Source organism: Haliotis rufescens, unplaced genomic scaffold (assembly GCF_023055435.1).
Source record: "Haliotis rufescens isolate VD_foot unplaced genomic scaffold, xgHalRufe1.0.p SCAF_19, whole genome shotgun sequence".
NCBI classification, from domain to species: Eukaryota; Metazoa; Mollusca; class Gastropoda; order Lepetellida; family Haliotidae; genus Haliotis; species Haliotis rufescens.
The window spans coordinates 25682371-25709970 of NW_025963879.1; the positions used below are offsets into that span (position 1 = coordinate 25682371).

At 43.4% G+C, this 27600-nt stretch overlaps 1 protein-coding gene across 1 annotated transcript; it reads right to left on the reverse strand.

Annotated features, from left to right (window-relative positions):
- Positions 1-17568: 17568 nt before the first annotated feature.
- Positions 17569-20184, reverse strand: LOC125381628. The gene is made up of 5 exons (XM_048398724.1): positions 20062-20184; positions 19103-19382; positions 18682-18825; positions 18391-18494; positions 17569-17580 (listed from the first exon to the last, which is right to left on the reverse strand). Exons 1-5 carry the CDS (start codon positions 20182-20184, stop codon positions 17569-17571), a joined length of 663 nt encoding a protein of 220 aa, XP_048254681.1.
- Positions 20185-27600: the final 7416 nt, after the last annotated feature.

The window sequence follows — 27600 nt, forward strand, 5'->3', positions numbered from 1 at the left end:
CGGCGTACTATCAGCTCTTAGAAGCTACAGGAAATCAGCGTATAGATTCCATTAGTTTGAAGCGAGAGGTTATTGTCCAGCATGTGTACATGTTACAGGCCACCGGTCCATAATACACCAATACACATATTATAAGAACAATCTATAAAAGAACGTGATACAAATGAAAAGAGGGTACATCACCTACAACCTAGCGAAATGATTGGTAATGACGTCAACATGTTTTCTGTAGCCCCTGAAACACAATATCTTACGAGTTCAAGTCTTCTTCTTCCTTTTAAGCTTTACGAAACATCCGTAGCAGTAAACCTACCCACCTGAAACCAGACAATCACGTTATTGATCATGAGTGTCAATCTACACAATTGGGATACGATGACATGCAACAACCAAGTCAGCGAGTCTGACCGTCCGATCCTGTTGGTCGACTCTTACGACAAACATGGGTTTTGTTGAAGATGAATTTAAACCCAGATCTTATGGGTATTTTGAATTCAAGAGAGGACGGGAATGCCTTGAGGATTGTCAAAGGTCAAGTAGAGTGCATAATCTCTCACGGCAGTGTTTCAATAATAACACATGAGTTTTGTAATGTCTGAGGTGCCGACATCTCAGTACGCAAGATAAGCGGATGGAGTAAAGTCGCGATCTGGAATTGTTTTATGTTGACCAAGCCACCTTGCACGCTGATGAGCCATGAGTTCACCACTGGGATCCTGAAATCAACAGAGGCCTTTGCAGAGGAAGCACCTTGAGTCCCGCTCTGTCAAAGAGTGAGTGAGTGAGTTGGGTTTAACGCCGCTTTTAACAGTATTCCAGTTATATCACGGCGTGTCAGCTTAATGTGGGAGGAAAGTGATGCAGGTCTCAGACGTTTACCACTTCGGTGAAACCCACGAGCACGGGTATGGTGCTGACAAACCTAGAAACATAATCGGGGCGAACCGGCGTGCCCAAAAGACGCAACTCTGCACAGCGAATCGCGGCGCCTTAGACGACTGGGCCACCCGTGCCCCCTCTGTCAAAGAATTTCGGAATTCAACCATCAGCAGGCAAGGTTTTGTCTTCTACAAAATGAGTTCTGGTCGACTACCTATGATGCTTATTTGACGACAAAATGTAGGTAAACAATCAAATTTAAAAAGAGGCTGCTACTGCTCAATGACAATGCGCTAATACGCAAGATGAGGATGACTGACGCTGCATCTGTACTCTGTCCCTCATTCAGTCTTGCTTGACAACGGTATAAGGATCTATACCGAAACGTCGCTTTTCACAGTATTAAAGAAGTTGTTATCCATAAAATTGTGTCTATCTTGTCATCCGTCAACTTCTAAGCAATGCCTATCAAACAATTTGTGGCTTTGAGCGGCTTTTAATTAACCACCTGGCAACACGTTTCGGAATTTGACAGCGTACCTTCGAGGTACTTGCTGTGAAGATGATGAACGTATGGGGGCCTCCACAGAAAAGCAGTTCTCGGACCAGGCAGGAGAGGTCCGTGTTTGCTGGCATAAGCAACTTGAAGGATACATGTGTCAAATGGATTGAGTTTAAGGGGGATTATATTGAAAACTGATGTAGAAACTATTTGCCTGGCATTACGAAATCTTTAAATCTCCCTCAAATTGCTCACACTAGGCTGGGAGGATCCTTATATCTTGCCATATTGTTAATTGAAAACGTAATATTCTCAAAAGGAAAAACATTTCCCTAAAATGCATTCTCTCGTTTGTCCATTGTGGACACGTTAATGCAGCAAGGCCAAACAAACATATGTCTTTTAATTTTAGTGTCTACACACATCTTTATTCGAATCAGGCGTTCGATCTATTTTCAGGAGTCTGGTAGGCATCAAGGATATGTGACTCTGAGTCCATTGAAGGTCCATGTGAGGAGCACATATGGTTCAAAAGATGTGTTCAAACAATTCTGCATTGAATGCATCTGGTACGCTTCAATAGGCCTAAAGATTCAGTTTAGTGTTGCTTTATGTTTTTTGCTGCTTTCAGCATCACGCCACATATATCAGAGCAGGGAACACCAGAAATGTGTTTCCCGTGGTGGAAAATCGAACCAGGGTCTCCCGCGACGTTCCAAGCCTTTAAACACGAGGCTACCTATACCGCCCTAGATTCTAAAGAAATATAAACTAAAATAAAGGCTCCCATGTTTTTCAATTGATCGTCTACTTGTATGACATTTCAACTATTCTTAATGGTTTGCGTAAAGAGATCCTGAAAAACGATTCACGACAGCTTTTAATGTGGAGAGGCAGGATGAGACATAGAAGCAGAGTAGAAACTAAATAGGAAAAGACAAAAGGAATAAGAATAGGAAAAAGAAAATCAGGAGTAGAAAAGAAAGGGAAATGGAAAGAACAAGCAAGCCACATGTCGCGTGTGGATCGACAACAATTGACGACTTTGCACTCAAATGGACGAAAAACAGAATTACCTCATCGAAAAGTGGACAACCAGGGTTTAGACGTCCTTCAGTACGCAGGGGAGAAGAGGAAGGGTTGGGAAGTGTAATGACGGGAGGAAGAGACGGATGGAAAGGAGGGGAAGTAGCTTTTTTGAGAATAGGGCAAAATAAAGAAAGAGGAAACATCATATTAAAGTTGTTTAAAAAGAAATTTACACGAACCAAAACAACCGAATTCTCCAGGCCTCAACACTGCATAGATGTCAACTGATACTGCTGCACTTACTTTAGCTTAGCTTCCTAGCCTCGAAGTGTATGTTATAATTCTGTTAATGGTTCCCTGACACGTTCATGTACCAAAGTGCTTGATTAAGTGGTTGAGAACTATATAAGATATCCTGGATGACAGTTTTGTATTGAACCCGATTACTGATCGATCAATAATCAAATCCGGAATTGTAAAACGCCGGCTTTGTCTTGATGGGATGTTATACCGTGTTCCCTTGAGCTGGATTTGCGCGTGTGTCTGTATAATGGAATCTGTCCCCAGTGACGGATCAGAAGGTGATGTGCGCGAAGGCGTTACGACAGAAGACTCATCGTGTGGGTGCACTATGGGCGCTTGTACAATGATGAAGTGCCGTGTTTTATCATTGGATTATTTTCAGTTAGTTGTGACCTATAGTTCTATATTCCCCGACTCCAGGCAAATCTATCATTACATTCGTTTATAGTCGTCTCGTCGTTGTTTTAACATAACTCATGCTTGTCACCTTCCATTATAAAAAAGAGAGAGTGTGGTTTAATGTTGCTTTATTACGAAGCCAATAACACCACGGAGGCTTGTAGATGTATGAGTTTTGACCTGACAGACCTGGAAGCAGTAACATGGTGAACGATGCCCTCTGCCGGAGTACGATCGCACGCAATCAAACAAGTCACACAGTGTCACAACCTCATCAAACCGCTCCGTGGTGTGGAGGATAGAACGTCTGCTTGGAGAGCGGAAGGTCGGGGTTCGTAAGAAGAATGTACACGTTGTTACCCTGCCGGGAGTTCGGCATTACCTAGATAAAACAAGGACTGGTCGGCTCGGAGTCAGTTACACTGTGTCTGAGTAGGGTATCCACCGCGACGTTAAACTGCGGAATGGTGTCTCGGTGAGATAGCATTATAAAACTGGCATTAGTTTGGGCTAGTACAATCAGCAGAACAGACAGACAGACAGACAGACAGACACGCACGCACGCACGCACACACGCAGGCACGCACGCACGCACGCACTTGTCTCGAAATACGTACAATAACCAACCCCTATTCACCCAACATCACCTCACAAGCCAATCTCCCTCTACTCGACTTCTACAATAATGGTGTGTTCTGAGTCCTAGGTGATATGTGTCTGTTGCAGGACTTGCTTACCCTTTACGGGAACACCTGGCGTCATCACTGATATTCAGTGATCCATTTATAAAACGTCACCGCTATTTTGCATTTTATGCTCGATGGAAACCGTTGCGGAGGATAATCGGAACTGGTTATTCTCTGGCCTTGATGTTTTGTGTTTAAAATAACGTCTTGTGTGCAAAGAAAGCGGGACCGAACCAGTATGGCCAACAATTCCATTATCTACCGCCCTACCCTAAGCTTCTAGCAAGCTAGACAGCCATTTCACGCTGACATTTCTTGGATTGGCGGAATTTCGTTTTTCTCATGAACTGATAATGGCGGTCTTTGAATGACTTTTAGAAGGGATACACACGAGAGAGAAAATGTATGGATGTCAATGTCCTTATTATGAGGAACAATGTTTCGGAGTATATACTTACTCCTTCATCAGGTGAATGAGTGCTAGGATACAGAGAGTATAATTAAATGTGTACATGTAAAACATCAAAAGTAACAAGATTAGACACCAAAGGTGGAAACTTCAGCTGAGCCAACAGTATAATTAGCGATGATTGGTGATTAGCATTAGATAAATGGAAGCCAGGAGTTAAATGGAAGTGATTGGTAATAAGCAATCGTGATAATGGAGGATGGCAGCGAACTCTCGACGTTTTATTGAAGTTGATGGGAACGTTTTATTGTTTCCACAGATTCGGGGGCACGTGTGACCCAGTTGTCCGAGGCACCGCAGAACAGAATTGCGCACACAAGGCGTGCCAGAGGTCTAAGATCGTGGCTTCGAATCCTAGATTATGATTCAAAACTTCCGGGCAAAGAAAATGTGCACCCTTGTTTGATGGTGACTAAACATGAAATAAACAAGAATGGTTAATCGATGGTGGTGTATTTGATTGCAATATCATAGTTGTGTTTTTGACTTTGTGTTTGCAGTGTTTCGGAGACTGTTTCAGCCTCGTAACGTTTAGATGACGTCAAATCCAATTTTCAAGTGTACCCTTTCTGGTGCCCGGTAGTTTAGTTATGTTAGCACCAAATAAGTGCTTCGTGGGTTTCACAAAAGTGGTAGCCTGCATCACTTCAGCGTTCCTCCTACACAAGCTGAAAGGCTGTAACTTAAATAATGTTCAAAGTGGCGTTAAACCCAACCCACTCATTCACTCACTTCTTCAAAATCGATCGCTTATTTCTAACGCAGATTGTGAGGGTTAAATAATTACATTACAATCCAATTATGACGTTTGGTGATAAAGATTTGATAAAGCCAGGTTAATACTCCAGTAAACTTCAGAAAATATCTAACTGGTCAGAATGAAATAAACTACTTGGAGAAAGGAGACGCCCCAAACGAGAAATTGATGTGCAGCTGATTCTCCAGTAGTTATCCACCGCCCTCAGCTGTATTCACATACAATACACGGACGGAAGGTAACTCTCGGCCGCTCTGTCAAGCGGGGACTCGAGACCTATTTCTTCTACTTATTCCCACCCAGAGGAGTATATAGTAGCTGTAAAAATGCGAATAATCCCATCCAGTTAAGGAAATACGCAAAATATAAAATTCCAAGGATCTGGGTTAATTGATTCTTGAACATATAACTAATTCCCTTGGCAGGAGACGACCCAAATTTCCTTTATGAATTCTTTGATTCCCTATTCTTAAAGCACATCAATCCACACCTCATATGAATCTGGGAAATTCACCGGGTGAGAGTCAGTTTGTGAGTTGGGTTTAATCCTTTTGTGAATGTCATTTGGCTAATATGACGGCAATGCCGCTGAGTTGTCGAGAAACTATGGAAGTGACGCATGTCCAATACGTTTAGCACCATCATGGTTTGCACATCTAGATCAATTATGCGTCAAATATGTGTCCAGTATGTGTCAAATATGTGTCACATAATTGACACATTTGACACATTTTTGACACATTTGACATATATTTAACACCTACTTGAAACATAGTTGAAACTCAATTGACACATACTTGGCACATATTTGATACATACTGAACTCCGTGGTCTAGTAGTTGAGCGTCCGCCCGGAGAGCAGAAAGGTCGGGCGTTCCCGCTTGACACATACTTCACCCATATGTGACTCATACTTGACATATATTTGACATATGCTTGACACATATTTGACACATGCTTGATACATATTTGACACATGCTTGACACATATTTGACACATATGTGACACACACTTGACACATACTGGGCACATAAGTGACACATATTTGACACATATTTAACACATATTTAACACATATTTAACACGTACTTGAAGGAAATAGAAACCAATTCCAATGTGGATCGCTTTAAATGCTTTCAGGGAGGCACGGGTGGCCCAATCGTCTAAGGCGCCGCAATTCGCTTAGGCACGTCAGAAACATATGATCGTGGGTTCGAATCCCGGTTCGTCAAGTTTATGTTTCCATGTTTGTCAGCACCATACCCATGCTCGTGGGTTTCACCATAGTGGCAAACGCCTGGAACGTACCTGGAGGGTTTCCACTGTTTAAAGGGGAAGTGTACACGCAAAAATCACTTTCTTTCTTTTTCTAAACAAAACGCAATTTTAGAATTAATTAGTATCTGTGTTTGAAAATATACACTCATTTTTTTCACAGTGAAAGTAGGAAGCTCACAATAGTGTGAAAATGATATGCCGTTATGAGGCCTTCGTTTTTCGAGCTAAACAGGCCTGAGTTATCCCCCTTAGATTATGACGTAATTGGTGCCAATTCAACTGGGTCCCTGTCTATTCTCAACGCAAAAGATATCAAGTACCAGTTTGCGGTAAAACAACATGGCCTACGACACACTCCGGCGCAGTGGTGACTCAGTATAACACTATGCTGGCTGGCATCTGAGACGCTAGAATCACACACCTAGACCTACACCACGTGAAGCGGCTCTAACAAAGCATGATGACGTCATAATGTTTATCAATTGGCACCAATGACGTCATATTGCAAGGGGCATAAGCCATGGTGTTTTTGTTGTGGAAATAGAACACTTGGTAAATGTGAAAAATATAAATCGTTTTAATGCGAAAAATATGTTAATTAATTGTGATATTTTTATATTTTTGTCTATGACACTTCTAGGTTAACACTTTTAATGTGGAAAAAGTACAAGAAAAATAGGTTCATTTCCGTGTGAACTTGCCCTTTAATGACTAACTGGGACCGCCTCCGTGGGGAAGACGATAGGAGTCTGCCGGAGAGCGGATGGTCGGTGTTTGTGCATGCAGCCACACGCTTGCCTGCACGTCGCTATATCAGTAAGCGTTTATCTTGAACGCTTTACCCCATTTCATTTCACTTCACCTCATGTCTCATTTATGATATGCGTCTTACAAACGTTCATATCGGGTTTTGTACGTAAACCTACTCTACCAACTTTCCTAACTTACTTCGACAGTCACCGCCATAGAATGATCAGTTTCGATTATCTGCAGAAACATATTCCAAAGAGCGTAAAAGGAAAGTCGATGAAGGATGATACCTTGCAGGTGCTCGCGCATCTTCCCGAGGCAAGGGAGTTAACTGAATTTAAAAGTCCATTTTCCACCCTTGCCGAACTAGGCTGGAATTCCTGGGTTAGATCGTAGCGCCACCTGTGGCTATTACGAGGTATGTCCCGTCCATGCTTCTCCTATGGACCAATCAGATTCCACCTCTCGTATCACTTGCATTTGCTTCAAACAAAATGGCGGCGCCCAGTCATGACGATCTGGTCGATAATCAAGATCTTAATTTATATTGTGATAAAACGGGTCTTACATCGCGAAGTGCATCAAATCATGTGAGCACCTTGATTACAACATGAAAATATTTAGAAAATATTTATTGACAACGAGTTGGCAGTGCAAATGTCTTGCAAATCCTTCAATCTACCGAAATTTTCATGACAGTTTACGAACCGGATTTCGATTTCGTTGTGCGATTTTGATTGGACTATGCATAGACTCATTAGTCCAGCCAAAATCTAACTCCATAATACCAGCCTAGTTCGGCAAGGGTGGAAACTAAACTGTTATAGTCAGTAAACTCACTTGCCTCGGGAAGATGTTGTTCGCGCAAACGGTAAGCATGTTCTGCATGTTCATTATAATCAGATCTCTTAGTTCTCGTTACCGCTAAACAGAGATCTGAGGACATCCCATTACGGGTCACGTCAGAACGACCTTTAATCGTACCAATCAGAGCGTCGCTTACCAGATCATGAAAGTTGACAGTCGGAGTGTGTTTTCTGATCATGCAACCTCGAAATATTTAACAGAGGGAATTCCGAACCACAGTTACGGGTTTTATGATTATATCCATACAATCTAGGCATTCTATAAGCCATTCTAGAATGTTCTTTTGATCCATTGTAACATTTTAAATCGAGAATACGTCAAAATATGTTTCGAAGCGTAGTCACCAGTTTGAAACCTGTGTCGTAAAGCTCAAGAAAGCTGCCTTCTGATTGGCTGATGTCGCTTTCTTGTCAGTCGTTTCATTGGTCTGTCACGAAAGTTCACGAAAGGTCGTTCTGACTTGACCCGAAATGGGCTGCCCTCAGGACTTTGCTTAGCGGTAGCGAAAACTAAGATCTGATATTAATGAGATTGTTCTGCTCTACCGGTAGCACTGTCACCCACATAATTCTAAAACGTCTGAATGGTGCATGTCCTATCTTGCACTACGTGTACAATTGAAAGACTGCGTTGAAGTATGCAGACATTATTATAGGACCTGGAAATGCATGGATTATAAATGGGACCTTTTGCATAATGCATGTTATCAGGTTTGTGTGAGAGTTTATCATCGGCCACGTGATATTAACAGGTGCCATCACAATTTCCTGTGGCGCTACACACAATGTATGTATGAACCATAACGTTATTTCCCCTGAGCATAGGATCAAACACGTGAGAGTTCCTGTTATATTTGCTGCCATATCTCCCGCTGTGTCCAGACAAACATCATGCTTGTTCACGGAGCCACACACTGGAAGCAGCCCGTTCAACCAAACCAGACTTCCACCTTTCGATATACACATCACCCTACACCCTACAAAACCCTACGTAACACGAGTGTAACATTAAAAAAAAGAAAGAAAAAAAAGAAGAAAAAAAAATTTTTAAAAAAAGAAAAGAAAAAAAAAGAGAAAAAAAAGAGAGAGTGTAACATTTGCTGATCGTAAGCTACGACCAAAAGAATCGGATGGTCAGGCTCTGGTGTCATCGTACCCCAACGGCATTGGTCGTAGTTAACGATATCAATCACTTGATTGTCTGTTCCCGACTCCAATATTTACAGGACGCCGTCGTTTGACTGGAATATTACCGAGTGCTGCGTTACCAACCAACCATCAAACAAACACAACTTACACTAACGCACAATAGTCTTCACCTCTGGGCAAGACTGGGCAAGACAGAAATATCACACTAGCACAAACAGCCGCTTTCATCTCTGTACTTTCACCATATCCACACACATCGTCATTCCAACACAACCGAACTTAACCTCATACCCTTCTATGGGATTACAAGCCATAGCATCGCAATCCTACAAGGGTTTTACAAGTCAACTGAAACTACGAAATGCCCTCTCAGCCTCACACAAGCATTCACAACCTTCCAACCTCGTTTATCTACCATAAACACCACAGGTCCGAGCAGCACCACACAATTCTTCACAACCTCTCACAACCCATTTACAGTTTTTCAAATCCTCTCACACACCTCTCAAAGTTCTTCACAACCCCTCACAACCCTAATCTTCCAAAAGCCTACAGAACCACAAACTGACACGATCCTGCAATGTCAGAGAAATCTCTAAAACTGTTGATTGGTTTACAGTAGTGTACTGCGTGTGAACATGAGGCGCTCAAGTAGAGATGAAAAACTTTACATAAAACGACAGTTTCAAGTAATTGAATCTTTTTGGTATTTGATGTTTAATGAATTTAGCCTTGGATAAAATTGATAAAGCTTTGAAGTTTAAACATAAAAAGTATTCAGTGTTGAACTGTTACTCATTAGAAGTAAGCCATCTTTATTCTTGTCGATGTGCAATGTATCTTTGGTAAAATATATTGAAACACAGCTCGCTATTGATTTTGTTTTTAAATGTCTGTATCTCAATGACATTTCAAAGCAAGCATTATGAACAGTTTGATGCTTCATATAAACTCTTCAGAGACACAGCTGCATGGAAAATCAAATCAGAAATACTTTCTCCAAGACTAGACCTGTTTTGTTGTCTACCTGTTTCCCAGTGTGAAGCAGAATGCCTAGCTCACCTGGCTCGATCAGAGAAATAAACTAAAGGAAACGAGTGAGTTGAGTTTTACGCCGCCTTTAGCAAAATACAATAATATAACGGCAGGGGTCACATAACGTGACGGACAAAAGAAACTATTAAATGTGTTTGGAAGGTGTGCTTTAAATGAATTTAGTTTTTGCAATTTCATCTTTGAAGTGGTAGATATTTTTTTAACCGTTTGTTAATTACCAATGTGTGGAATGGAAAAAGTCCAAACAAAGAATACATAAAAAACAGTGGAACACAGATCCATGATTGTTCACATAGTATGTTGTCTTCACCAGTACCTGGTGTTCACATGGTATGTTGTCTTCACCAGTACCTGGTGTTCACAAGGTATGTTGTCTTCACCTTTGCCTGGTGTTCACATGGTATATTGTCTTCACCAGTACCTGGTGTTCACATGGTATATTGTCTTCACCAGTACCTGGTGTTCACATGGTTTGTTGTCTTCACCAGTACCTGGTGATCACATGGTATGTTGTCTTCACCTTTGCCTGGTGTTCAAATGGTGTGTTGCCATCACCAGTACCTTGTGATCAAATGGTGTGTTGCCATCACCAGTATCTGGTGCTCACATGGTTTATTGTATTCACCTTTGCCTGGTGTTCAAATGGTGTGTTGCCATAACCAGTACCTTGTGATCAAATGGTGTGTTGCCATCACCAGTACCTGGTGTTCACATGGTGTGTTGCCATCACCAGTACCTGGTGTTCACATGGTATGTTGTATTCCTGAGTACATGGTGTTCACATAGTATGTTCAATTCACCCGTACCGTGTGTTCACATGGTGTGTTGCCATTACCAGTACCTGGTGTTCACATGGTATGTTGTATGCCTGAGTATATGGTGTTCACATAGTATGTTCAATTCACCCGTACCGTGTGTTCACATGGTGTGTTGCCATCACCTTTGCCTGGTGTTCATATGGTGTGTTGTATTCCTGAGTACATGGTGTTCACATAGTATGTTCAATTCACCTGTACCGTGTGTTCACATAGTGTGTTGCCATCAACTTTGCCTGGTGTTCACATGGTGTGTTGCCTTCATCAGTACCTGGTGTTCAAATGGTGTGTTGCCATCACCTTTACCTGGTGATCAAATGGTATGTTGGCTTCCTGTGTACCTGGTGTTCACATGGTATGTTGCCTTCCTCAGTACCTGGTGTTCACATGGTATGTTGGCTTCCTGAGTACCTGGTGTTCAAATGGTATGTTCCCATCATCAGTACCTGGTGTTCAAATGGTATGTTGGCTTCCTGATTACCTGGTGTTCACATGGTATGTTCCATGCACCTGTACCGTGTGTTCACATGGTATGTTACCATCACCATTGCCTTGTGTTCACATGGTACGTTGTCTTCACCTTTGCATGGTGTTTACATAGTATGTTGTCTGTCACCAGTACCTACAGTGTTCACATTGTATTTCCAATCTATTTCTTGCCAGAAGAACTGCATTAGACTAAGAATGCAATTGCCAATCAATACATATTTGAAAACAATGATTTGTGATCATTCTTTAAGAGAAAACTATTTACTAAACAAGGGCGGCCTAAGAATGGTTCTCTAGAGAGACCTTCACCCTTGCATTTGACGTGTGTTCACTCGTTTGAAGAACCCGAAAGCCGTTGGGTGTCCATGGAGTTACCTTTCATCATGTGTGCTTGTTCTTCATGTTACAGATGTACGAGTATGGATCCCCACGGCTTTGCTTCTATCTGATTACTGTGTAAATATTGAATTACGTCTTATGATCGATGTGAGATTATTTCACGAAAACTTCAAGGACATAGTCTCAAACATTATTTCCCGTCTTCTTAACGAGTTCTGTTGTCCCTAATGCATTGCTAGCGCGAGGGCACACGTTGTGTTTCATTTAAACCTGTCATACTTACGAGATAAATACAAATCTATTTGGAGGAAGAATGTCGGTACAATTTTCGCCAAATCTCGAGAGAAAACCCCCGTGTCGATATGTGTGTCACTGGTTCTCATCACTGGTCCCCCGTGCAAACAGCTACGAACATCTCTCCAGTTCCCTTGCTTCAATATATCCTCGTGTATCGCCCTGTATCATCCTGTATCCCCCTGTATCCCCCTGTATCACCCTCGATCATCCTGTATCACCCTGTATCCCCCTGTATCACCCTCCATCATCCTGTATCCCCCTGTATCACCCTCGATCATCCTGTATCACCCTGTATCCCCTGTATCACCCTCCATCATCCTGTATCCCCCTGTATCACCCTCGATCATCCTGTATCACCCTGTATCCCCTGTATCACCCTCCATCATCCTGTATCCCCCTGTATCACCCTCGATCATCCTGTATCACCCTGTATCCCCTGTATCACCCTCCATCATCCTGTATCCCCCTGTATCACCCTCGATCATCCTGTATCCCCCTGTATCCCCCTGTATCACCCTCGATCATCCTGTATCACCCTGTATCCCCCTGTATCACCCTCGATCATCCTGTATCACCCTGTATCCCCCTGTATCACCCTCCATCATCCTGTATCACCCTGTATCACCCTCCATCATCCTGTATCATCCTTTATGACCCTGTATCACCCTGTATCACCCTGTATCATTCTGTATCATCCGTTATGACCCTGCAACATCCTGTATCACCCTGTATCATCATGTATCATCCTGTATCATTCTGTAACACCCTGGATCATCCTGTATCACCCTGTATCACCCTGTATCACCCTGTATCATCCTGTATCATTCTGTACCATCCGTTATGACCCTGCAACACCATGTATCAGCCCGTATCACCCTGTATCAGCCTGTATTATTCTGTACCATCCGTTATGACCCTGTAACACCATGTATCACCCTGTATCATCCTGTATCATTCTGTATCATCCGTTATGGCCCTGCAACACCATGGATCACCCTGTAACACCCTGTATCACCCTGTAACATCCTGTATCACCCTGTAACATCCTGTATCACCATGTATCACCCTGTATCATCCTGTATCACCATGTATCACCCTGTATCACCCTGTATCATTCTGTAACACCCTGTATCATCCTGTATCATCCTGTATTACCCCGTATCACCCTGTATCATCCTGTATCATCCTGTATCACCCTGTATCATCCTGTATCACTCTGTAACACCCTGTATCACCCTGTATCACCCCGTATCACCCTGTATCATCCTGTATCACCCTGTATCACCCCGTATCACCCTGTATCATCCTGTATCATCCTGTATCACCCTGTATCACCATGTATCACCATGTATTATCCTGTATCTTCCTGTAGACCTTGCATCACCCTGTTACGCTGTATCGCCCTGTATCATCCTGTATCATCCTGGGGGCACGGGTGGCCCAGTCGTCTAAGGCGCCGCGAATCGCTGTGCAGAGTTGCGTCCCTTCGGCACACCAGAAACCTATGATTGTGGGTTCGAATCCCGGTTCGCCCCAATTATGTTTCTAGGTTTGTCAGCACCATACCCATGCTGGAATACTGTTAAAAGCGGCGTTAAACCCAACTCACTCACTCACTGTATCATCCTGTATCAACCTATATCATACTGTGTCACCCTGTATGCTCCTCTATCACCCTGTATCCTCCTGTATCACCCTGTACCACATCCCATGCTTGACTAGTATATCATGATGTTGGGATACAGTGGAAACCTGCTCGTCATGATCCCACTTAGCCTACTAATATCATTTTCCATCTTTTCGGAAATCCGGTTTCAGGAACCGGGCGATGAATCTCACTTTCCAATACCATTTATTCCACTTAACGTGCGCGACGATGTTTGTTTGGTACGTCATCACACGGCAGCCAACATCATGGTTTGTTTTGTTTGTTTGTTTTTTAGCGCCGCACTCAGCAATATTCCAGCATTTTGACGGAGGTCTGTAAATAATCAAGTGTGGACAAGACAATCCAGTGATTCACATCATGAACATCGATCTAATTGGGATACGATGACATGTATCAACCAAGTCAGCGAGCCTAACCACCCGATCCCGTTATTCGTCTCTTACGACAAGCATAGTCGCCTTTTGCGGCAAGCATGTGTTACTGAAGACCTATTCTACCCCGGATCATCACGGGTCGCCAACATCATATGACGGCTGGTAAGGATGCCGTTTGGAATATCTGACGTATATTGATTTTGACATCAATTTATCGATTTTCTCCTCCATGTTGAATCGTACATATTTATATGTTTCAATCCCCGAAGTAGCGTCGTTATATAAATTATTCACAAGTACACTTCGGGGAATAAGTATGCTGAATATCAACATCTAATAAATTCTTAATGATAATGACAAATTGACGCTTAGATGACTGGTTACTAGGTACAATCAATTTGATTTAAGTTTAATCAAGATCACTTTGTAAAGGTTTCTATAGAATTAATTTGTTTATTTGTTGTTTAACGCCGCACACATTAACATTCCAGCCATATACGGTCTTTGAATAATTGAGGCTACACCAGACAATCCAATGATTGACATCATGATCATCGTTCTACGCAATTGGGATACGATGACATGCATCAACCAAGTCAGAGCATGACCGCCCGATCCCGTATGTTGCCCCTAACGACAAGCATGGGTTGCTTACGATCAATTCTATTCCGGATCTTCACGGGTCATAGAATTAATTGGCAATGCTAAGTGTTATTACTATCGCCTCACTATCACCAAAAAGGTAAGAAATCTATAGAAGATGGACTTGACAAATGCAAGGACCTACGCAATCACTGCCAGATGTTCGTGAAACGGGACTTGTCCAACTGGTAGCAAAGGTCGAGACCACAACGCAGCTGATCATTCAACTTGTGCAAATAAACTAGGAGGTGTATCCGTGGGTCGTGTACCAAAGCGGACATCATTCATGATAATACTGATGTACAGCAGCCATTATGCCTCACATTAACATGGGAGATAATTGATAACCCACGTGATACATGTCCCTACATCCACGTTATGATTATTAATCTATAACAGAAGTAATATAACATGACATAAGCCCGGACTAGTACAAGCAGCCACACACACACACGTGCATGCACGTCGTTATTTAAGTGTTATAATCTTGAACACGACGTTAAACCTTATTTAATCACTTGGAGTTTCTCTACGCTTTTCTTCACTTAGAAGCAGCAAAACCTCTGAACTTGGGGGAGGTCGGATAGCCTAGTGGTCAAAGCGTTCGCTCGTCACACCCGGTTCGATTCCCGACATGGTTACAATTTGTGAAGCCCATTTCTGGTGTCCACCGCCGTGATATTGCTGGAATACTGCGAAAAGCGGCCTTAAACAATACTCACTCACTCACTCTGCACTACGTAGCAGATGTAATTTAAAATTAACGTAACGTGTTTATTAGTTTCAACAAAATCTGTAATGGCACTCTCGTGTCACTGGGATTACTGGTTCATTGATCACTTGATTGTCTGATTTATTTACAGGCCGCCGCCGCATGGCAGAAGTTCTGCTGTGCTGCCTCAGGCAATAAATACTAACATGTTTATGTGCAGTGTATGTTTCGCGGTGCAACCGACAGGGCAGGACATGCTTACCCTTTTCGCGAACAGCTGGTGTCCTCACTGATTTTCAGCGATCCTTTCATATAAGTTCCTCAGCTATTTGCCCTTTACGCCAAGTGGAATCTGTTTCGGCAGAAAATCTAGGCTGCTTATTCTATTGCACTGACAATTTACATTTATTTATCCTCATCATAACTTGATGGGCATTTAGAAGTTGGAGTACTAAGTAAGGATAAGAATTTATGGATGAACAATTTCTTTATTACAATTAAGAGCGACGTTTCGGTGTAGGTTCTAACACCGTTATCAAGCAAGTGATTTACAGAGTGTAGTTGACAAGTATATATACACGTAGGAGGCAAATCTACTCTGTAATTGTAATAAAGAAGTTGTTCATCCATAAATTCTTATCCTTACTCATCATAACTGTCAAGAGTTGCAGTTTATAACGTCATCGTTACGATCCCGACCGTTTTACTTATTTTTATAATTAAAGACGGCGGTCGAGGAGTTCAACTCGACCTCTTCATAATTTTAGTAGAATGTTATAAAAGCATGATTCGACCAGTTAATGACGGTTAGTAAAGAGGACCAGTACACAACAACGTTTTCGCAGCTCCCTCAAGCAGGCCAGTGAGTTGCATGACATTGACGTGGGTGATATGTCACCCCATTTTGTACGCCAATGTTGTAACATTTAGAAAGAACACACAAAACACTTGGCCCAATTGCACCGCGCCATCATATGATGATGTAGTCAAAATTTACCAAATGTGCAATCGTTATGTTACTGGGCGACACAAATGTAAACATTTTTTGTCGCATTTACTTCTGGAATGCCTAGTATTGATATCATAATCATATGATTATCATAGTATTATGTGAGAGAGTGAGTTGGGTTTTAACGCCGCGTTGAACATTATTCAAGTCATATCACGGCGTGTCAGCTTCATGTGGGAGGAAAGCCCGAAGTGATGCAGGTCTCAGACGTTTACCACTTTGGTGAAAGCCAACGAGCACGGGTATGGTGCTGACAAACCTAGAAACATAATCTAGGCGAATCGGGATCCGAATCCATAGTCATAGGTTCGTGGCGTGCCAAAAGGACGCAACTATGCAACTATCCTTATTATTATATGAACACTTTTGTTACATGCAAAGACGATATAATGTAGCCTCGTATATAATTCACCTTAGCACAATGGAACGTCTTAATTAGTGTATCGTGTATCACCAGAACGGTTTCGTCTAGTTCTGTGGAAACCATCTGGCGTTATTTCCCATGGGGATGCCATCAAATAGCATATGTGAGAGTTTGTACAAATTATGTCCTTCTGCAGATATGTCAATACAACTCATTCACCTCTATCGGAACGGGTATCACGTTGTAGCTCACCTGATTGAGGATCGAGTGGGTTTACGACGTGGCCTGTTTGTCGGTCGTAAACATAAGTTCCTCAGAAACCACTGAGCCAATTATGCTGAAACTTCGAATACTTGTTCCTACCAACAATGACATCCCAATTTGGTCAAGAGGTTCGACAGTCACACTGAACCAAGCTATTTATGGCCATTCCTTGAATGACCATGATTTTAATTTTTTGTCTGAAATATCCAGATTGAGGGAGCTGAACTTTATCATATGATATTTTGTTCAGTTCCTAAAACATTAGTTTTAGGGTTGAGTGTTTGTGCAGAAAATATTTAAAAATTAAACTGAATAATGGCAGGAATTTTCGTTCTTTGGCTTTCTTTGTTATTTAAACTCTGTTGACTACATATCCAGGTGAGCTACAGTGTTGTGGCACTATTCATATTGTAACGTTTCGACGATGCTATCATTATGTTGAAGGAACGTCTTGTGACCGTTTTCTGTCTTCACATACTCTCCTGCAAGACATATTAGAGTTCACAGGACTCTAAGAAAAACATAATATACTCTCGCAACCCTTCACTCAACCCACCACCACCCAACACCTCCTACACTACTACACAACCACACGAACACAAAAGATGATGACAAAAGAAACCGTCGTTGAGATAAAACATGTTTCGTAAATTTGCATTTTCAATTTGAAACGTTCAGGTAGTAGGGCTAATTTCGATGTTTACCGTATTTTGACTCCAAAAGAATCGGGTTCAAATATATAACATAATTAGTCTTCATCTGTTTGTCAGATGTATTGTCAGCTATCTACCCTTTATCAATATGCAGCCAAAATAGGTGATTCCAAATAATAAAACATTCAGCTTGATATTATTCTGTATTCAAAAGCCTGCTGCTCCAGTAACAAGAGTCGTTTGTTTCTTCACCTGAGGTCTTCGGGGACACAGTTGCTCGGAATAAGGCTTGACAGCTCGCAGTATCTATCATGAATTACATTGTATTTTCTTTCAGATATGACGCACTTTCCTGGCAAATGGCATTGGCTTGAGGGAATATATGATACATTAAGCAGAAGCAGGGACTGAACAGCTACTGTGATCGATACAGAACTTCAACTTTTTAAAGCTATGCTGATTGGAAATTATGGTCTTCCTCTGTTTTGTTCCAAAGGCGATTACTGTTAATATGTACTTGGCTTCTTTGTACTGGTCTCTCACCTGTAACAAGGGTACCTTACATAACGTTACAAGACTGCTGATTCAATGAATCAGACCGTTCCAGAGCACAGATGAGAACAGTAAATACTAGCTCACCACTACCTCGTACACGACCTCGCACACTACCTTGTACACTACCTCGTACACTACCTCGCACACTACCTCGTACACGACCTCGCACACTACCTTACATACCCCACCTGCCACACAACCTCTCCACTACCTCGTACACTACCTCACACACTACCTCGTACACTATCTCGCACACTACCTCGTACACTACATCGTACACTACCTCACCACTACCACGTACACTACCTCGTACACTACCTCGCACACAACCTCGTACACTACTTCGTACACTACCTAGTACACTACCTTACATACCCCACCTGCCACACAACCTCTCCACTACCTCGTACACTACCTCGCACACTACCTCGTACACTACCTCGCACACTACCTCGTACACTATCTCGTACACTACCTCGCACACTACCTCGTACACTACCTCGCACACTACCTCGCACACTACCTCGTACACTACTTCGTACACTACCTAGTACACTACCTCGTACACTACCTCGTACACTACCTCGTACACTACCTCGTACACTACCTAGTACACTACCTCGTACACTACCTCGCACACTACCTCGTACACTACCTTACATACCCCACCTGCCACACAACCTCTCCACTACCTCGTACACTACCTCACCACTACCACGTACACTACCTCGTACACTACCTCGCACACAACCTCGTACACTACTTCGTACACTACCTAGTACACTACCTTACATACCCCACCTGCCACACAACCTCTCCACTACCTCGTACACTACCTCGCACACTACCTCGTACACTACCTCGCACACTACCTCGTACACTATCTCGTACACTACCTCGCACACTACCTCGTACACTACCTCGCACACTACCTCGTACACTATCTCGTACACTACCTCGCACACTACCTCGTACACTACCTCGTACACTACCTCGTACACTACCTCGCACACTACCTCGCACACTACCTCGTACACTACCTCGCACACTACCTCGTACACTACTTCGTACACTACCTAGTACACTACCTCGTACACTACCTCGTACACTACCTCGCACACTACCTCGTACACTACCTTACATACCCCACCTGCCACACAACCTCTCCACTACTTCGTACACTACCTCACACACTACCTCGTACACTATCTCGCACACTACCTCGTACACTACATCGTACACTACCTCACCACTACCTCGTACACTACCACGTACACTACCTCGCACGCAACCTCGTACACTACCTTGCACACTATCTCGCACACTATCTGGCACAATACCTCGTCCTCTGTCTCACCACTACCTCGTACACTACCTCCCACACTACCTCCCACACTACCTCACCACTACCTCGCACACTACCTCACCACTACCTCGCACACTACCTCGTACACAACCTCATACACTACCTTGCACACTATCGCGCACACTACCTGGTACACTACCTCGTACACTACCTCGCACACTACCTTGTACACTACCTCGCACACTTCCTCGCACACTACCTCGAATACTACCTCGTACACTACCTTACATACCCCACCTGCCAGACTACCTCACCACTACCTCTTACACTACCTCACCACTACCTCCCACACTACCTCGTACACTACCTCGTGCACTACCTCGCACACAACCTCACCACTACCTCGCACACTCACTCGTACACTATCTCGCACACTACGTCACCACTACCTCGCACACTTCCTCGTACTCTACCTCGTACACTACCTTACAGACCCCAGCTGCCACACTACCTCGTACACTACCTCGTACACTACCTCGCACACTACATGTACCTCGTACACTAGCTTGCATACTACCTCGTACACTACCTTACATACCCCACCTACCACACAACGTCACCACTATCCGTACACTAGCTCGCATACTACCTTGTACACTACCTCGTACACTACCTCGTACACTACCTTACATACCCCACCTGCCACACTACCTCGTACACTACCTCGTACACTACCTCGCACACTACATGTACCTCGTACACTAGCTTGCATACTACCTCGTACACTACCTTACATACCCCACCTACCACACAACGTCACCACTATCCGTACACTAGCTCGCATACTACCTCGTACACTACCTCGCACACTACCTTACATACCCCACCTCCCACACTACCTTGCACACTACCTTGTACACTGTACCCATGTCGGGAATCGAACCCGGGTCTTCGGCGTGACAGGATGGCTTTAACCACTAGGCTACCCGACCGCCCCTTCACTGTCACTGGCACGCTCCATTTCTTTCGGACCCCTTTACATATAGGTGTTTATCTATGATACGCCGTCCATGTGTTCACGTCATGATTTGAGTATAAGGTACTAAGTAATCGCACCGCCCCATACTGAAGAGCGAACATGACCACTTTCATTAACACTTTCTTAAAGTAAAATATGCGTTGGGGACACTGATGGCCAACCCGAGGCGCCAGAGTAGGTCCAGATAGCATTTAAAATGAGAACTTGGTTCATTTCGTGATACTGGATCAGTTACATTATATCAAATTGAAAGTGGTTGGTCCATTACCGTAGACCTTGACCCAGACTTCTCGATCTCTCGATCTGTACTTAGCAACTAGATATTGCTCAATTGTATCTTGCGTGTACAGTTGATCTCAGTTAAGATTTAATTCGTTTTGAATCCGTAGCGCAACCGAAGGGCGCCCCATCCTTGTTTTACTTCGATAATGTGTAAATCTGGATGATGTGTCTGAGTGAAGGATCGAGTTTGATTTAACTTCCCTGAGAACGCTGCCTCAGTTATATCACAACGTGCTCGGGGGGCGGTCGGGTAGCCTAGTGGTTAAAGCGTTCGTTCTCACGCCGAAGACCCGGGTTCGAATCCCGACATGGGTACAATTTGTGAAGCCCATTTCTGGTGTCCCCCGCCGTGATATTGCTGGAATATTGCTAAAAGCGGCGTAAAACCATACTCACTCACTCACAGCGTGCTCGATGAGGTGTCGTTTATGAATGAAAATTAGTTCCAGCACGATTTCCACATCGAGGTCATTTTATCCAAACAAAACGAATAAAACGAGATCAAATTTAGTACCTCTTCACCACGTGGGTTATACAATATAGCTTTAAGTCAATAGCTCCCGTCACCCACGTAACTCACTTGGTACAGGTTGTTTGTTGTGTAAAGCCTCTCTCAGCAATATTCCATCTATATGACGGTGGTCTGTAAATAATTGATCACAATCCGGTGATTGACAGCATGAGCTTTGACGTACGCATTTAGGATACGATGACATGTGTCAACCAAGTCGCCGAGCCTGACCTCCCAATCGTTAGTCGTCTTACGACAAGCACGGGTTGCTGAAGACCAGTTCACATCTTGTTCTTCATAGGGGAGACACGTAAGGGTTGTTCTAAAGACGAGTTTAAACCTGGATCTCCATAAGGGAAGACAAGCGAGGGATGTGCTAAAGACGAGTTTAAACCTGGATCTCCATAGAGGAGACAAGTAAGGGTTGTGCTAAAGACGAGTTTTAACCTGGATCTCCATAGGGGAAGACAAGCGAGGGTTGTGCTAAAGACGAGTTTAAACCTGGATCTCCATAGGGCAAGACAAGCGAGGGTTGTGCTAAAGACGAGTTTAAACCTTGATCTCCATAGAGGAGACAAGTAAGGGTTGTGCTAAAGACGTGTTTTAACCTGGATCTCCATAGGGGAAGACGAGCGAGGGTTGTGCTAAAGACGAGTTTAAACCTGGATCTCCATAGAGGAGACAAGGAAGGGTTGTGCTAAAGACGAGTTTAAACCTGGATCTCCATAGGGGAAGACAAGCGAGGGTTGTGCTAAAGACGAGTTTAAACCTGGATCTCCATAGGGGAAGACAACCGAGGGTTGTGCTAAAGACGAGTTTAAACCCGGATCTCCATAGGGGAAGACAAGCGAGGGTTGTTCTAAAGACGAGTTTAAACCTGGATCTCCATAGGGGAAAACAAGCGAGGGTTTGTGCTAAAGACGAGTTTAAACCTGGATCTTCACGAGGGTGGTACACATATGTCGATGAGACATACTTTTACTTGTGTTATGTAAATGACATTTACAATTATGATAGTATCTTGCTATCTTGCAATACATCATACATCATATTACTGTTTCTGAAATGACTTGACCGAATTCCTCGCGAATGTTTGTCTCAATTACATATTAACATTCCAAACCCCCCAGTGTCAGAGTAACATTAGATATGACAAAGTGCTGCTCGGATTCTTGCTGACTGGCAGTTGGTTTCCAGCAGGATCAAGAACCTCTCATGTCAGGTTTCTGTTCACATCCAATGAGACAAAAGATTTACTGTGGCAGTGTCCATATTTCACTGTCTTGGAGAGGGACTGACACTTTCTATTTTTCTATCCAATTAAAATGAATTTTAACAGTCCTCTGTTCATATATCGCCTGTGTCCATATATATGGCCAACATAACGACAAATGTACCTGATTCTATTTTGACTTGGCATGCAATGTAGAATACGTTTCTAACTTAGTTTTAGAAAGTGAGTATTTTCTTGTGGAAATATTGCCAGGAATCCATTAGGCGGCTCACGTTCTCGAAGATCTTCGAAGGCAAATCAATCTTGACAGTAATGGCTCATGCTTTGGGAAATCTGACTAATGGAACGGTTCCAGTGTTGCCACTGTTCTGCGATCACTGGTTAAAGAGCCATTGCTTAAACAAGGGTTTTAATTGTTCAATGGACAACTTAAGATTCTAGTGAAGTATTATTCAATTAAGTTAATTGTTATGTGATAAGTATGTTATGTGTAATAAATAATTCTGCATGTTTGCAAGATTCGTGTACATTCTCTCTCCTACATGCCGCTAGATCGCCTTCATGGTGTACTGGATAGAGCGTGCACGTGGTAGATCAGTGGTTCGCTCCCCTGGCCACGCCATGCCAATTGACGTAAAGACATGTTACTTGTTGTTACCCTGGCTTTCAGAGGTCGATTGACCGCCTCCATGGTCGAGTGGTAGAGCGTGCACCCGGAGAGTGGGAGATCAGTGGTTCGCTCCCCTGGCCACGCCATGCCAATTGACGTAAAGAAATGTTACTTGTTGTTACCCTGGCTTTCAGAGGTCGACTGACCGCCTCATTACCAAAAGACGTTAAATTATGGTCTTTGTTGTTATCCTGTCTGGCGGTCGGCATAAAGGGGCTAAAACAAGGACTGGTCGGCTCGGAGTTAGTATACTGTGTCTGAGTGGGGTATTCATGTTAAACTGCGGCATGGTATCTCCGCGGGATAGCACTATAAATCGGCATCAGTCCGGACTAGTACAAGCTGGTCGGCTCCCTGTATGACAAGCATATGTTGCTGGGGAATTATCACAACCCCAGATCTACATGGGTGTGTTTGTTGTATCTAGACATTACCCCATCAGGGTCCTCACAATTTTAGGATGAGTGAGTTGGGTTTAACGAAGATTTTAACAGTATTCCAGTTATATCACGGCGTGTCAGCTTTATGTGGGAGGAAAGCCCGAAGTTGTCTCAGACGTTTACCACTTCGGTGAAACCCACGAGCACGGGTATGGTGCTGACAAACCTAGAAACATAATCGGGGCGAACCGGGATTCGAATCCACAATCATAGGTGTCTGGCGTGCCCAAGGGAAGAAAGTCTGCACAGGGAATTGCGGCGCCTTAGACGACTGGGCCACCCGTCCCGCCTCCCCCCACGACACCAGACACTTCACAAAGTCGTGCCGTACATCTAACATTACACTCAGTCTTGTTCGCGAAAACCTGGCGTCAGCATTGATTCGATTCATATATTTTTCACCACTGTTTTGCCTGGTACGCCCAAAGGAATCTGTGTCGGCAGATAGTCGAGACAGGTTATTCTCTGGCGTAACCGTTTTATATTTACATTATTCACATGACGTATGGCACATGACACATGCCAAATGACACACCACACACTGCGACACGCTACACATGTTACCTACAAGACTCTGTGACAAGAGGGATGACTTCAACACTCCAATTGTCAACTCCTCTTCAGGTTGAGCAATATTCCAGTAACTCCAACCTTTGGTGTTTAAATTTCACAACTGTTGAGATACAATTGAGCATGCTCTTTCTAAAAGGTTTCAAAGAACGTCATAATACACTTATTCAGAATATGTTTCATCATGATTACAACATTACCCATGTTGTTTTTAGGTAAACAATTGACTTGCCTTTGCATGTGTTTGTGACGGGTGCCACCGGTGGGGCAGGATACGCTCACCTTTTCGCGAACACCTGGTGTTCATAAACACAAGCTCATGATATTGGTCGGAAACGTACAATCAACTCTGGTTTATGCAGAGATTTCTATTGGATTTGGAAATTGTTTTGTTGCATCTTTACTTACAGAATTGACATTCTACACGCTGAACACATAAAAACATGCACACAATCTAACGCAAAAAAGTTCTCACAGCTCACACAATACACCCAAAACACAAACAATACGTACATCCAGGGAAATACAGCTGATATTGTTTGGTGGATATTTGTCGCGGTGTAAGTGAACGACGGCATTATACCGTGCAGTAGGACCAGCTGTTGGAGATCGATGTTAACCCGTGGTATCAATCTCGGTGACGTGCCGTTTTGATCGTCAAATCTGTTTTTCCCTTTGAACAATCGCTCAACTATTATTAAAAATACAACTACCAGAAAGTAATCTGAAGTCAATTTGAAAAATGATTACGCGTATTGTGACAAAAACGTCTATCCAACCCCCTGGACACTATGTAATCCAGACAAAGCCTACATCCTACACACCAGCTGATTATGGCCCTGCAATGTATATAGGGTAGCCGTTAACATTCCACTCTGTTGACGAGCGTAACACTGTTATTGAGTTGCATTGGAGCAACACTTGTTTTATCTCTTTTAACACATTGGCTCTAAATTCTAATAATTTGTTTTAAGGGTGTTTTAATATTAAATTGATGTTTGAAATATGCTGTTAGGAGACAATAATCGTAATCGTTTTTGAAGTGATGATTGGTGAGCCTTTGCGAACGTCGTGCAATGTAATATAAGGACCCCGAGTGGAAATGAATCACCTCTCATGGAACTGCGTTTGTTTCAAATTATTGAACCTTTGTTGTTGTTGAGCACATTTGATTTTTAACGAACTGAGCTTGAAACAAAATCGATTATCCTTCCAAGTTCTTCTGTGGTAGATCCTACTAACCAGTGTTCATTTTATATTCTATGGCCCTTTGTGTACAAAATATTGGCAATTTCCTCCCGCCTATCAGTATGCATCGCATATTTGGAAACCTCATCTAAAAACATACAGCGTGCAATTTTATTTTGTATTCAAAACGCTGTTTCATTTCGGCGCCAATATTCCGAGCTGTATGTTATGCCCCCTAAACTCGTGAGACAGGTTTCATTGAAAAGAATAACTACAGTTTGCAGTTTCAATTATGAACAGTAGATTTTCCACAAGACACACGACCGAAAAATGGCTTCGCTATATAAAACCCATTTCAAACGTATTCTTATGTGGGTTTTTTTCCATGGCAATGTTATGACAACCAGTGGTGAGTGAGTGAGTGAGTGAGTGAGTGAGTGAGTGAGTGAATGAGTGTGTGAGTGAGTGAGTGAGTGAGTGAGTGAGTGAGTGAGTGAGTGAGTGACTGAGTGACTGAGTGAGTGAGTGAGTAGTTTAACGTCGCTATAATTAGTAGTTTCGTTATACTACGATGCGTCAGCTTGATGTGGGAGGAAAGCCCGAAGTGATGTACAATGTATATCTTAGACGTGTATCTCTTTAGAGCAACCCACGCGCTCGGGTATAGTGCCGACAAACCGAGAATCATTATCAAGGCTAAGGTGGACCTCGAAACCACGATCATAGGTTTCTTGCACGCTCTGCTATAGTGTGTGACTTGGAGACCCGTGTCCCTCTACTATAGTATCTGACTTGGAGACCCGTGTCCCTCTACCATAGTATATGACTTGGAGACCCGTGTCCCTCTACAATAATATATGACTTGGAGACCCGTGTCCCTCTGCTATAATATATGACTTGGAGACCCGTGTCCCTCTGCTATAATATATGACTTGGAGACCCGTGTCCCTCTACTATAATATATGACTTGGAGACCCGTGCCCCTCTGCTATAGTATATGACTTGGAGACCAGTGCCCCTCTACTACAGTATATGATTTGGAGACCCGTGCCCCTCTACTATAGTATATGACTTGGAGACCCGTGCCCCTCTGTTTTAGTTTGTGACTTGGAGACCCGTGCCCCTCTGCTATAGTATGTGACTTGGAGACCCGTGCCCCTCTGCTATAGTGTGTGACTTGGAGACCCGTGCCCCTCTGTTTTAGTATGTGACTTGGAGACCCGTGCCCCTCTGTTACAGTATGTAACTTGGAGACCTGTGCCCCTCTGCTATAGTATGTGACTTGGAGACCCGTGCCCCTCTGTTATAGTATTTGACTTGGAGACCTGTGCCCCTCTGCTATAGTATGTGACTTGGAGGCCCGTGCCCCTCTGCTATAGTATGTGACTTGGAGACCCGTGCCCCTCTGTTATAGTATGTGACTTGGAGACCCGTGCCCCTCTGTTATAGTATGTGACTTGGAGACCTGTTCCCCTCTGCTATAGTATGTGACTTGGAGGCCCGTGCCCCTCTGCTATAGTATGTGACTTGGAGACCCGTGCCCCTCTGTTATAGTATGTGACTTGGAGACCCGTGCCCCTCTGTTATAGTATGTGACTTGGAGACCTGTTCCCCTCTGTTATAGTATGTGACTTGGAGGCCCGTGCCCCTCTGTTCTTGTATGTGACTTGGAGGCCCGTGCCCCTCTGTTATAGTATGTGACTTGGAGACCTGTGCCCCTCTGTTATAGTATGTGACTTGGAGACCTGTGCCCCTCTGTTATAGTATGTGACTTGGAGACCCGTGCCCCTCTGTTATAGTATGTGACTTGGAGGCCCGTGCCCCTCTGCTATAGTTAAGACTTGGAGACCCGTGCCCCTCTGCTATTGTATATGACTTGGAGACCCGTGCCCCTCTGCCATAATATGTGACTTGGAGACCCGTGCCCCTCTGCTATAGTATAGATTTCATATGAAATCCGTTTGAAAAATGAATGTGCGTATTTTTACACAAACGCTCATCTTGCTGGAGGAGATGCGTTACATTTTCCTTCAACATCCGTTTTAGTTGGTTTG